The sequence below is a fragment of the Sinocyclocheilus grahami genome, unplaced genomic scaffold (assembly GCF_001515645.1).
Source record: "Sinocyclocheilus grahami isolate Dianchi unplaced genomic scaffold, SAMN03320097.WGS_v1.1 scaffold340.1, whole genome shotgun sequence".
NCBI classification, from domain to species: Eukaryota; Metazoa; Chordata; class Actinopteri; order Cypriniformes; family Cyprinidae; genus Sinocyclocheilus; species Sinocyclocheilus grahami.
In genome coordinates, this window is record NW_015505519.1 from 461099 (window position 1) to 476103 (window position 15005).

At 35.8% G+C, this 15005-nt stretch overlaps 1 protein-coding gene across 1 annotated transcript; it reads right to left on the bottom strand.

The window, feature by feature from the left end:
• Positions 1-3053: 3053 nt before the first annotated feature.
• LOC107603063 (DNA-binding protein RFX6-like) lies at positions 3054-15001 on the bottom strand. The gene is made up of 5 exons (XM_016295762.1): positions 14650-15001; positions 13424-13633; positions 9812-9848; positions 5858-5977; positions 3054-3246 (listed from the first exon to the last, which is right to left on the bottom strand). Exons 1-5 carry the CDS (start codon positions 14999-15001, stop codon positions 3054-3056), a joined length of 912 nt encoding a protein of 303 aa, XP_016151248.1.
• Between the last annotated feature and the right edge of the window lie 4 nt (positions 15002-15005).

Below are 15005 nucleotides of genomic sequence, written 5' to 3' on the forward strand. Positions count from 1 at the left end.
GAGTCTTTATTACACATATTTTAGAAGTTGTAATTCTGTATGAGTAAGTATATATATATATATATCTCACACCAACCAAAATGGTATTCTTAGCCAGTACTGGCTAAGGGTTTCATTTCTCGTCGGTGTGGTTGTGGCCCAGTGCCAGTGGTGTCGGCTCAGATTCAGTACCAAGACTCGGGCCAGTACTGGCTAAGAATACCATTTTGGTTGGTGTGAGATATATATATATATATATCTCACACCAACCAAAATGGTATTCTTAGCCAGTACTGGCTAAGAATACCATTTTGGTTGGTGTGAGATATATATATATATATATCTCACACCAACCAAAATGGTATTCTTAGCCAGTACTGGCCCGAGTATGGGTACTGAAATGCCAGTGGTGTCGGCCCAGTTTCAGTACCCACACTCGGGCCAGTACTGGCTAAGTGTTTCATTTCTCGTCGGTGTGGTTGTGGCCCAATGCCGGCAGTTTTGGCACTCGGGCCGGTGTATTTGGGCCGATTCTGGGGCATCATTCATTCCATGTCCATGCCGACTCTGGCAACTGCAGCCGGGCCGAGTTATTTCATCCGGCCTGCCGGATCTGGGCCATTATCGGGCCAAACCGTTTTGACTACCTGGTATGGGTCTAAAGTGACCCGACGGAGTTAATTTTTTCTATATCTTTGCAAGAAATTAATTTCATTATTCAGAATTCCTCAATTAACTTGTTTTTGATCATTTACAAATTCTTATTTTTATTTTTTTTATTTCTTTTTGAATAAAAATCCTTTTAGTGTCACTACACTTGTAGTGCACAACATGGGTCTAAAATGACCCGTATTCATTTCCCATGTTATTTCAGTAATTGATGAGTGTTTCTTTGCTGAATCTCTGAAAGAAATGTTTTTCTATCATTTATTATTCCAGATAGTCTTTAAATGTTGTTTTTGACTTCCACAAATCATTTTGTTTATTTTTCCTTATAAACGAACACGTTTTTTTGTATTTCTACATCAGTTTTAAACACATTCATTTCCTATATTATTTCAATCATGCCTGAGTGATTCTTTGCTGAATCTTTGAAAGAAATGCATTTTATCATTTATTTCCAGGTATTCATTAAACATCTTGTTTTTGATTTCCACAAATCATTGTTTATTTTTTTTATTTATATGCATTTAGTATTATTTTATAATTTATTACCACAGAAAATATTTGATATACTGTGGAAGATGACTGAACATAATATTTGAATGTTAGGCTAAGGTTACCGTGACCTTGAAATCTATTACTAGCGAGACAGAGAAACATGTCCAGTAATATTAACTAGCTTGTTGTTGACATATTCTATTTTAGCTAACTAATGTTAGTTAGGTTAACAAGATAAGTCAAAATATGTTATTATATACAAGCATGTATCATTGCTGTCAGACGGACACCTCGTATCTCCACATTTCATAATTTTTATGTTTTGTCATAAATCAGTGCTATTGGTCGCCTTTATGTCTGTCAGTGTTCCTGAACTGTAATGGTTTTGGACATACAAGGTTTCTGTCTGACTGCGACAATATATAATCAGTATATACATGATCAGCTGCTTGTTGCACACTCTTTGTCTAGAGGGTTAGTATGGCTGATCCCAGTCATTCTAATGGCTGAAATGTTTGTAGAGATGCTGCATGATGTGGCACTACAGACAGTTCAATTTCAGTGCAATCACTTATCAGTGATATGTGTATGTCGTGTGACAAAGTGGCAAATAAAAATATTTAAAATGTTAAATATGTTGGGCTAAATAACTGCTAAAATTATTTTAACAAAATGTATTTTATTCTTTTGTTTTTTCATGCTTCCATAGATGGGTCTTTTTTTTTTTATCTTTAAAAAGATATTTTGAATATTCGTGGATCATGGAATTTATAGATCAGGGAATATTAAATGCGGAAATAAACTGATTTCAAAAGATAAAACAAAAAAAAATGCCTATAAAAAAATATCTATCTGTTTGTCTGTCATTCTGTAGTTCTATTTATCTGTCTGTCTCTCGATCATTGTGTCTATCTGTATGTCTGTAGTTCTATTTGTCTGTATGTCTCTCGATCATTCTGTCTGTATGTCTGTAGTTCTATTTATCTGTCTGTCTTTCGATCATTCTCTGTCTGTATGTCTGTAGTTCTATTTATCTGTCTGTCTTTCGATCATTATGTCTATCTGTCTATCCTAGTGACATGCTAATCATGCTAGAAACGTACTAACAACATGCTAGTAGCATGCTAATCATGCTATCAACATGCAAGTTACTTGCTAATCATGCTAGTGAGATGCTAATCATGCTAGAAACATTCTAGCGACATGCGAGTAACTTGCTAATCATGCTACAAACATTCTAGCGACATGCGAGTAACTTGCTAATCATGCTAGCAACATGCTAGTAACATGCTAATCATGCTATAAACATGCTAGTAACTTGCTAATCATGTTAACAACATGCTAGTCACTTGCTACTCATGCTAGCAACATGCTAATCATGCTAGAAACATGCTAGTAACTTAGATCTATCATTCTGTCTGTCTGTCTGCTGTCTATCTATCAATGTGTCCATTTGTCTGTCTGTCTATCCGTCTGTCTGTCTGCATTGAAGTGTTAATCAAACACATTAGTCTTTAATCTATGCAAACTGATATGAGATGCCTGAGGAGCTCATAATTAGCTCATTAGAAGTGGTATTTGTAATAATTAACATCTACGTATCGTTAAAACCCGTTAAGTATGCTGATGCCGTGGAGGGACACGGGCATGTGAGCGGAGACTTTTTGGAGGAATACATTACAGTTGCCGTGGGCTCAGGTATTCATCAGCTTCAAGTCAGACGGGTCATTTATTCTGCGGCTATAAAAGGCATCATTATACGGCCCTAAATACACCATTTGAAAAACATTTCTCACATTTTAGCTTTGCTCCATTTAGGATCATCTGAGAATTTGTTCATTGATGCACCGATATCGCTATCCCGGCATCACCTTAATTAAACATCTAGACATATCTGCTAATTAAGACCCTTTTCAAGCCTTTTCAATGTCCTCCTGGAAGAAAAGGCCTGTTTTTCTTGCTCGTCTCCTCACCAGCATTTTTCTGCCTCCTCCAAAGACTTTAATTGAATGCTCATATAGTGCGTTTGCTGTAGGTGAGCCAGGCGGGACAAAAGGCAGGGCAGACGAGGGGATGAAAAGGATGTCGCCAGCATGAGGAGCCTTTCTACAAACGCACTCATTAACAGATGAAAGATGTGCGCTCTACATATTCCTCTAATTCACGCCGCAACAGGTGCAAATCAAAAAATGATTGTGGCTTGGTGATATGACTCTTTGACCCTGTTTGTTGGTACAACACTCTCAAAGGGCTTTTTTTCCCCCCTTAAATGTTTGCACGTGCGTGCAGGAGATTTTTCATTATGAAGTATTCTTAGGAGACTGCTGTGCACTGTTCAAATACATCAGAGTAACTGTTGTCCTGCATGAATTTAGTAATAGCTATGTATGTTCATACATTTTTGAAGGGAAGATGTTTTATAAAATGGAGTCAGGAAGCACATGGCTCCTTGTAAAGCTCAACAATATAGTATTAAAGAAAGTCCAAGAATAAAGCATCTCAGTCTATTCTCCTGGTTTCCATGCAACTTGGAATAAAAGGCTGAGCAAGAAGGTGGACTGATAAAATAATTCAGGGACTCTTTCCACAATAAAACAATGGAAATTGCAAAGACAGAAAATTCGATTTCAGAAGTCTCCCATATGTGTTTGATTATTGGGCAATTCAAGTTTCTATGATTTTCTGATCTTTAAATGTGACTTGGGTCCCTCTTTCAGTGAAAGTCCAGTTTTATTATGTATATTATAAGTTCATAAGACCTCAATGTAATAGCATGCCTCTAGGAATTTTTCATGTTCATAGCACAAATGTGGCATGTTGGCTGATATTTAATACTTCGGTTTAGGGGGTTTTAAAATGTGCCTTCCAAACACCACTAATTAGTTAACATCTCAGACTTCGTATTTTTCCAGTTTGATTTAATCTGGTTTTAAATTCAACCTTAAAATATGCATGTATGCATGCAAGAATGAATGATAAATACCTGCTATAGTTATATTACATTACCTTATTTGTCTTTTTTCCCCTGTGGGTTTTATTCTTAATATAGTAAAGACAGATGAAATGAAATATTAAGGATAAGAGGGACGAATGAGAATGGGAAATTTGTCATTTAAAAACTGCTCAAATTAATTGATTTCTCTTTCATACAATGGATCAAAAAGTAAAGCAAAGTAAGTTTATCTTAAAGGGATAGTTCACCCAAAAATGAAAATTTGATGTTTATCTGCTTACCCCCAGGGCATCCAAGATGTAGGTGACTTTGTTTCTTCAGTAGAACACATATGATGATTTTTAACTTTAACCGTTGCAGTCTATCAGTTGTATAATGCATGACAAATCTATGGGAGTAAAAAAAAACATGCACAGACAAATCCAAATTAAACCCTGCGGCTCGTGGCGACACATTGATGTACTAAGACACGAAACGATCGGTTTGTGCCAGAAACCGAACAGTATTTATAGCATTTTTTACCTCTAATACACCACTATGTCCAACTGTCTTTGAGCGCGCGCACGGCATCCGGCTGATAGACTGCAACGGTTTGAGTTAAAAATCATCATATGTGTTCTACTGAAGAAACAAAGTCACCTACATCTTGGATGCCCTGGGGGTAAGCAGATAAACATCAAATTGTCATTTTTGGATGAACTATCCCTTTAACCTGTGCCCGCCTGGTAACACTTGAAAAGCACTTTATTCTTCCACTACAGTGACTTTATCTTGAGGAGGACTACATGAGTACATACACATCAGACAAACCGATTGTCATTAAAGTATGTGCCACATTCTGGAAGTCATTTATTTTCCCTTCCCATTGTTAAAATGATTCGTCTCTAGTTGAAAGAACGTCACAACACAAGAAAGTTCCTCTTCAGAATGCTGTTGATTTCCCACAGATATTGAGGACTGTTCCCTCAAGGTCAAACAAGAAAAATAGTGCCCCTCGATAGGCACCAAATGCTTTAATAAATAACATCTTTTATATAAAGGCAAGATAGCGTTTTCGTTTTGTTAACATCCACGTACATCTCAACAGATCTATTAGTGGTCAGAGTAAAGTGCTATAAAGTAGTAGGGAATGTGCATCTGAAGTGATTTATTGTTGTTCAGTACATCTGTGTTATATATATATATATATATATATATATATATATATATACACACACATACACACACACACACACACAATACACGATAAGCATAATTAAAATGCTATGCTATTTTCCTTTCTCAGCAGTTTCTTCTAACATAATAAAAAATCATGTCCATTTATTTTATATATATTATTAATCTATATATATATATATATATCTATACATACAGTACATGCTAGATATAATTAAAATAGTTTAATATATCATTAATATGTAATATAATAAATAAATATAATGACTCTTTAAGTCTGGTAAGTCAGCAGTTTCTTAATAATAATATTACATACATAAAATAATATTACAGTCAGCTGGCTACATAATGAATCACAGTAAAGCCCTTAGCTCATTGCATAGTAAAATGATATTTTGTATAATACAATATAATTTGTCATAATCCAATTATTTTAAAGTAGCTTTTTATTTTTAGGTGGAGGTCTAGTATAAGAGTTTTAAAAAAAAAAACTGCATTACTGTCACTTTTAAATGTTGCCTTAATATTTCTGGGAGATATTTGTCTTTGCACATTTCGACCGCCCCATTAAAAAGACATCCGTCACACCTGGCCATATTCGCCCAGACATCACATGTCTTGCCTTTACTGAACCTCATCTGGGCTGCCATAGAGACATGGGACGTCCTCACAAAAGAGACGCTGACACAGGCCAGTGAGGCAAAGGGTCTGTAACAAAGAGACAGGGGGATGGGGGACATCCATTTAGCTTGACATATACAGTCAAACGCAATAGCGAAATATCAAAAAGCTACCCAGAACAACAAAAACCGTCATTTGATTCATGCATGTTCTGCATCAAATTCAGTCAGCCGCAAATTATATGAACACCTAAGAGGATGTTTGCATATTAGGTTTCAATAGTGTTTTTACTTGCATTATTTGGAGATTTTGTTGACATATCTTTTGCTTCTTAATGCCTCGCCATGAGCGTGGAGGAACATATTAATTTGATTTCACCCATTTGACACTTTCATTCCATTTGCATCAAGTGGCCCTCCATGGTTGTCTCACCTCCCGCTCTAATTAAAATTATGTAATGAATAGAGTCCTTTCACTCCAACCAGCTAAAAGATAAACGTGTAAAGACTCCATCTCCAAGACCCTCCGTCGAATGGAGATCATACAGGGCAAAAGCAGGAGAGGAACCAGCTGGATGCTCAGTGTTTGCATAGTTCACGCTGCACGATTAAGAAATTTAACGACTGGATTTGTTATTATTTTTTGCTTTAAAAAGAGCATGGGGTGCACAAAAGAGGTTACGCTGTTTTGGCCAACCTGATAACCATAAAGACGGTGAAACATTGTAAAAGGAAAGTCACAGTGCAAGATAAAAGCAAATGTAATCTTGCAAGAAAAACCCCAACATGATTAGCATTTTAGCATTTTCCCGTTTTTCCCATAGTAGCTAAAAACAAAAAACTATACACTTAAGCTATAAGAAAAACAAGTCTTATTTGAACAAGTACTTTATCTTGTTTTATGACAAATCTAAAGGGATTTTTTTTTTCTTGAAAATGCGCTCTTGGTAGCACATAGTTAGCAACGCCATGGCCATGGGTTTGATTCTACTGAAACTGTTGAATGAAAGTTGCTTTGGGTAAAGGTGTCTGTCGAATGCATTCATTTATGTTGTAAATAGAATTAACAATTAAAAAGGACACAAACAAATCAACTCTCAAGACCATTTGGGGGTAAATTATTCGCTAAGTTTTGCGCTGGCCTTGACACGACAGAGAATTGTGCGCTGACATTACGTACACATCTATCTATCTGTTTGTTTGTCTGTCTGTCTGTCTATCTATCTGTCTGTCTGTGTCTGTCATTCTATCTATCTATCTATCTATCTATCTATCTATCTATCTATCTATCTATCGTCTGTCTGTCTGTCTGTCTGTCTATCTATCTATCTATCTATCTATCTGTCTGTCTGTCTGTCTGTCTGTCTGTCTGTCTGTCGTTCTGTGGTTCTGTCTGTCTGTCGTTCTGTGGTTCTGTCTGTCTGTTGTTCTATCTATCTATCTATCTGTCTGTCTGTCTGTCTGTCTGTCTATCTATCTATCTATCTATCTATCGTCTGTCTGTCTGTCTGTCTGTCTATCTATCTATCTATCTATCTATCGTCTGTCTGTCTGTCTGTCTGTCTATCTATCTATCTATCTATCTATCTATCTATCTATCTATCTATCTATCTATCTATCTATCTATCTATAGGGCCTTTCGCACCGCGGGATCCTTTTCATAGTACCAGAACTAATTGTGGAACTACGCACTTATGGGGCGTTTTCGCACCGCCGGAACTGGGAGCGATTTTAGTACCGGACTGCCTTTATCGAGAACCAAATTAGCTTCTACTCTGGAGCAGGGTCTAACCAGCACAACTGGTACTAATCGTGACGTAAGTAGACATTGATTGGCAAAACGCGTATGAAAACGCCCTCACCTGCCATGATTTAAAACTCCGTGTAAACATACTGTAAGCATGTCAACTTATTTCGCAAGTATGGAGAACAGCGATAGATGGACGGACGCTGAAGTGCAGGCACTTGTAGCAAATGTAGCACTGCCAGTTGTCGTTGGAGATTCTTAGTCCTCCTTTCCGTTCTTTCAATCGCTTTACGTATACGTCGACATTCCATGTCCACTGTGAAACCCGCGAGACACAACAAAAACACAGCTCCGATCACAGCGTCCTCCATCCTCCTGTTGTATAACGTTGTTCTTCTTTGTTTCTGTTGTTGAACGCCGCGCACAAATGACGACGCTGTCGATCGGCTTACGTCATTTCTTAGTACACACCCTCGGTGCGAATGCAACCCTTTAAATGGTACTGGAAAATAGTTCGCACAAAATCGGCCCAGTACTTTAGTACTGTACATTTAGTTCTGGAACTAAAGTGGTGCGAAAGGCCCTTATCTATCTCTCTCTCTCTCTGTCTGTCTGTCTGTCTGTCTGTCTGTCTATCTATCTATCTATCTATCTATCTATCTATCTATCTATCTATCTATCTGTCTGTCTGTCTGTCTGTCTGTCTGTCTGTCTTATCTACAGTGCTGCAGGAGCTTCTCTGTCAGGCAGCCCATGAGAGATTCCTCCACACATTTATCACCAATGAGAGAAATGCCCACAATGCTCTCCAAATACTGTTACAGTGGCCTGCTGCTCACTCCAGGTTAGGACACATGCAGTTGTGGAATTCTTGAGCTTCTTGTTATTCAAAACCTTTGAACTGATAGACAGCCTTTGGCTGTGAAGAACTGTGGGGAAAACTGTGAAGGCCCAAAGGAAATGCGGGTAATTATTATAATCAGCACTTGGATGTCAGAACAATGAAGAAGATGTCAGTTTTTATACACACAGGTCTTTCTCAGGTGTGAAAATATCAACCCAAATAAAGATAATGATGTAAGTTCGTTTTTAAAGTCTTGATTGTCAACAATCAGTCTCAGACTCTCAGTCTTGTTTGCCAAGAAAAGTAAATTATTTTCCTTTATTTCCTTTATTATTTTTCTCACCTGATTTGATAAAGATTAAATATAATAAAATGTTACGGGTTTTAAACTTTTTTCCCAATAGAATGAAAATAAGTCTTATTATGTTGGTTAATTATAAAGTTAATTTAAAGTAAATTTACTTTGGGTCTTTTACAGCAAAATAGCAAAAACTGCTGTTTAAAGATGCATATTTTTGCCATTTCCTTCTAGGTCCACTAAAAGATAATAGTTTTTTGTTTTATATTTATTTATTAAGGTGCTTTTATAAAGGTCCTTAAAAATGAGGAAATGCACAATCAAAAAATATCAACATTAAAACACAAATGTTTTAACATCTAAAACAGAGATTATAATGCATGAAACAGGTTCATGATGCAGAGCGAGAGACATTAGTCTTCAATCTCCTGCACTACACTGCCTCTATGTGGACATGAAGCACTTAACACCTAATACTACTCGTACAGAGGATATGATGATGCATGTGGCATTAAGAGAGAGTCATTAAATTGAAAACAACAATTAGACAAAAAGATGGAGAACTAAAATGCGTTAGCATTTCTTCTACCCGTATGCCAAAATGAATGCAATTGAGAGCAAAATGTCAGGTCAGGTTTTCATGGATTTTTTTTTTTACAAACATGCAGCTTTTCACTTCACAAGATGTTCATTAATGGACTGGAGGGGAGTAGATTACTTGTGGATTATTGTTTTGTTGTTATCAGCTGTTTGGACTCTCATTCTGACGGCACCCATTCACTGCAGAGGATCCATTGGTGAGTAAGTGATGCTAAATTTCTCCAAATCTGTTTGGATGAAGAAACAAAATCTTGGATGGCGTGAGGGTAAGTAAATCTTCAGCAAATTTTCATTTTTGGGTACAGTACTACTTCAACCCATATAGCCTCACAATCTAAACCGCTACTGGCCAAGACTTAAGTTGTGTCAGTACAGAAACGTATTTAAAAGGACCGTTCACCCAAAAATTGAAATTGTGTTATTATTTACTTACCCTCCACTTGCTCCATACCTGTATGAGTTTCTTTCTTCTGGTGAACACAAAAGAAGATATTTTAAAGAATATTGGCAACATAGTATTTTTTCTTCTTCTCCATATTAAGGAAGTCAATGGCTACCATCAACTTTGGTTACCAACATTCTTCACGACTTCTTTTGTGTTCAGCAGGACAAGGAAATTCATACAGGTTTAGAACATGACATAATTTTCATTTTTTGATGAACTTTCATTTTTTATTGAAATTTTCAGTATACATTTTAAATTGAAAAAGTAATTAAAATGCAATACAAAAATACTCAGATTGCTTTTTTTTTTGATAGAGTTTCCCATCTTGAGGCCTCTGTTACTCATTTCATTGGCTATTGACAGTTCTCTGACAGCCTGTTAACAAACCCCTATGGGAAATCTAATCATAAGCCTCCTTTGCAAACTGTACACAGTGATAAAGTTCCTTCATGGATGTGTTGCTATAGATGCTGTAGGGCTTTTTCCTCTCACCCCTGAAATCTCAAGTGTTGAGGAAACACTTCGGCTGCAGAGTTGATCCTGGCGATAACATGTTAACTATTGCTGTCTGAATGCAGTCTGCATAGACAACATTTCATTGTTGTGAGCAATGAAAGCACAGCGAGGCTGCATTTATTTAATCAAAAATACAGTAAAAACAGCAGTATTGTGAAATGTTGTTATCATTTTAGATAAATGTTTTTTCTTTGAATGTGTATTAAAAATGTAATTTATTCCTGTGATGCAAAGCTGAATTTTCAGCATCATTACTCCAGTCTTCAGTGTCACATGATTCTTCAGAAATTATTCTAATATGCTGCTTTGTTGCTCAAGAAACATTTCTTTTTAGTATCAGTGTTGAAAACAGTTGTGCTGCTTAAAATTTTTGTGGAAACTGTGATTTTCTTTCTTTTTTAGCATTCTTTGATGAATAGAAATTTCAAAAGAACAGCATTTATTTGTAATAAATTTGAAATCTTTTGTAACATTATAAATTACTTTACTGTCACCTTTGTTAAGTTTAATACATCCATGCTGAATAAAAGTAGTATTTTTTTTTTCAAACTAACCCAAAAAATCTTACAGACCCTAAAAACTTTTGAATGGTAGTGTTTCTGCAGTATATAGTATGCTAATGTTCAGTATGCATAGATATACATAACATATAATATGCAAGTGACAAATATGCAGGTTTGCTGAAATGTGAAATATACATGATAACAGATCACACTGCACTGGTTCTGTATCTCACAATGCATTGTGCTCGTCCTGACCTTGCATTTCCACTGCGACAAATGAAACACAATAGACTTTAGTCGGGGAAGATGTCATTTAATTCAACACAAATGAAAGTGTGAGGGATAAAAGTGGTGAGGCTGTATTGTGCATCTTGGTGCTGATCACTGTTATTTTAAACTTTCTATTCATCAAAAAATTATCACAGTTTCCACAAAACTATTCAGCAGCACAACTGTTTTTAACATTGATAATAATAATATTTCTTGTGCAGCAAATCAGCATATCAGAATGATTTCTGAAGGATCATGTGACACTGAAGACTGGAGTAATGATGCTGAAAATTCAGCTTTGCATCACAGGAATAAATTACATTTAAAACATACTAAACTAAGAAAACAGTTACACAATAGTACTGTTTTTACTGTATTTTTAAGTAAATAAATGCCGTTTTGGTGAGCATAAGAAACATCTCTAAAAAAACATGTGCAATGAATTTTATTTATATGCTGAGAAAGAAACCTACAGATGTGCATTAAGATTTGAAAGCTGTTGTAAGAAGATTGTCAATGATTATAAAAGCGTGAGAAGTAAATATGATTGTGACAGTAGTCAGTTAAGCACACATTACTGCACTAAATCCATATCTCTCTCTCTCTCTGTCTCTCTTTCTCACACACACACACACACAGAGAGAGAGAGAGAGAGTTGTAATTACACAGGATCTGTTGATCTTTGAGCTGCATATGGAGTCTCCCTGCCTAATGCAAAGTTCTGGTTAAACATTGTCCCAAAGTTTGCGTTCTGCCTTCTGTTGTTTTTACACTAAAGCCCAGGCAATTGTTGGAGGCATTATTGACTTTGTAATTAAACTATTTTAACGTCAGGATTTTGTAATCATTACATTTCAAGCCATCTGTTCCTGTCCGAGGCCCGAAATGGATTTTCCCTTTGAGGAGATAAAGGCCAGCACAATGTAGCCGGTTTTATCATTTATCGTCACATCTTTACACACAGACCAATGCTGAAATCCTCATCCGAGCCGTGCGAGTTTGCACCAGCACCGTACATACAAATATATTATGATGCAATTATATCATTTCAGACGATCTGATTATGGATTTATTAGCGTCCATCTGCTCAAAGACTAACAAAGCTGAATTTAAAGAACCCAGGGATGAATAAAGCACACCAAGATTCACAATGCATGAACAGCTTGTGTCCAGCATGCCTGGTTTTAGTCAACACATTTATCAACTTGATTGTTAGCAATGCAAGAAATCAATTCCTCTCTTAACATGAAGATAACACCCAAATTTGATCCACAATTGTGTTTCCTGTTTGAAATCTCCTTGGTGTAAACCAGAGTTATTTGTAATTACCTAATTACTATTTAAAAATAATTAATTGAAATAAAAAATGGAAATGAGAAATGTTGCCTTAGCAAACTAACTAAACTAAGTTTAAGTTGAAGAATTAATAAAATAACTTACTAAAAGTAAATTTTATGGAAATATGATTTGTCTATTTGCACTTCAAGAAACCCTGGAAATAGTAATTATACTGCTATTCAAAAGTTTGGGATTGGTAAGATTTTTGAAAGAAGACACTTATGCCCAACAAGGTTGCATTTATTTGATACAGTGAAAACTGTAAAATTTTGAAATATTATTACAATTTAAACTGTTTTATATATTTTAAAATGTCATTTAAATTAAATCTTACAATTAAATAATACAATCTTAAATACAATTAAATCTCCTTGGTGTGAACCATGGTTATTATATTATTTGTGTAATTGAAAATAAAATAAAATAAAAATGTTCCAAACAAAACATAAATGAAATGAAAATGAGAAATGTTGCTTTGGCAACTAACTGAACTAAGGTTAAGCCAAAGCACTGAAATTACTAACCAAAATGTCTAACTAAACTAAACTAAAGAAAAACTTTAATGGAAATAAATTAAACTTAAATAGTAATTTAATAACATAATAAAATAATAAAACGCAATTAATTAAATAAATGACAAAAAAATGTTATTTTAAAATGTAATAATATTTCACAATATTGCTGAGTTTTTGATCAAATAAATGCAGCTTTGGTAAGCATAAGACACTTCTTTAAGCCTCTTTAAAAAAATCGTACAGACCCCAAACTTTTAACGGTAGTGTAAAAAAAGTGATACATATAAAAACATGTTACAACTTGCCCGGCCAGACATCTTGTCCTGAGAACAGTCATCTTTTGTTTAAAATTTCCAGTCATTATATTTGACTCTTGTTATGCCAGTGTGGTTTTAGAGTGTTATAGGTGCTGCGATACAGCGCCTGTGTGACAACTAGCCCCGGATTTCTGTCCTCACCTGCTGTGTGTGCGCCCATTGCAGACAGGTCAGTGTAGTAGGGTCTTGTTGTCTTCCTGCTCGTGTCGTCCAGGATGTTGAGAGGGTCGTGTACTTCAGCATAGGCCGAAACGGAGCGAATGCTGCTCACGCTGCTGATAACTGACACATGCTGATCGATAAACGTGCCCATCCTCTGAGTGTCCACATACCCGCTGCTGCTGTAATATCCTGGCCAGGAGAAAGAAGAACAATAATATTTCAATAGGAGCATCTGAAAATAACATCACATTTACCTTTCTCTGCAGCATACTAACATAATTCAAATAAATGATAAATCTTGTCGTCTGAGTCAGTTTTTGGGCTACTTTTTTTGCTGGGAACAGTGAAGAAAAGACAAGAAATTATATATAGAATAGAGAAGAATAGAAATGTGACATGAGCTGGACTCAAAGCTGCATTGTCTGCACCAAAGCTCATTGTGTGCACTAAATACTATGACATGATTCATCAGGCAAATTCATTTCATTTCCTTTTTTTTTTCCTTTTTAATTTATTTAAAATAAATAATTAAAAATAACAAAACTATTTAATTATAATTATTTAAAAAGTAAAACAGCAATACTGCATTTATTACAGTAAAAACAGTAATGTTGTGAAATATTATTACAATTTAAAAGAACTCTTTTCTATTTGAATATATTTTCAAATGTAATTTATTCCTGTGATCCAAAGCTGAATTTTCAGCATCATTACTCCTGTCTTCAGAGTCACATGATCCTTCAGAAATCGTTTGAATATTGCTGATTTACTGGATTTGCTGCTGCAAGAAACATTTCTTATTATTATCAATCTTGTGCTTCTTAATATTTTTGTGGAAACCTTAATACATACAAGATTTTTGATGAATAGTAAATTCAATAGAACAGCATGGGTTGCTAAGGGGTGGAACATTTCTGGAAACTTTCTAAAAGATTCTAAAAAATCCTGGAAAGTTTCTAATATTTCTAGAATGTTTCCGAAATTTACTGGAAATTTTCCACCTTTTTGCAACTCTAATTTGGAATAGAATTTTTTAACATTAATACTTTTTTAACTTTATAAATGTCTTCACTGTCACTTTTGATCAATTTAACGCATCCATCCTGAATTAAAGTATTAATCTTACTGACCCCAAATTTTAAACAGTAGTGTACATTTTTAAACATTTATTTTAATTGCTCAATAATCTTTTAATCTTTTCTCACCATTGTGCCCCGAGCTGCAAACTGGACCTGAACATCCATCTCCACTGGAAGCACTTCCTCCAAAGCTGTACGCTGTGGAGTCCAGCAGCTGTACGCCCTCGGTATCCATCACAGGGTCACCTGAGGCTGCATATCCAGTCGCTGCAACTCTTGAGCTGTAGGGAGACACGGCGCAGCTGCTGCTGAAGCAGTCTTTGGTAAGCTGGTGTCCAGAGAAGGGTGCGTACCGGGCGCTTTCAGCACGACCCTGATAGGCTGATGTTGGAGTGTGAGTCTGAGCTCTGAACACAGGCTGGTAGTAAGAAGAGCTGGGATAGGAGCCGGAACTAGCATTGTGCAGACTCTGGTACATGCTG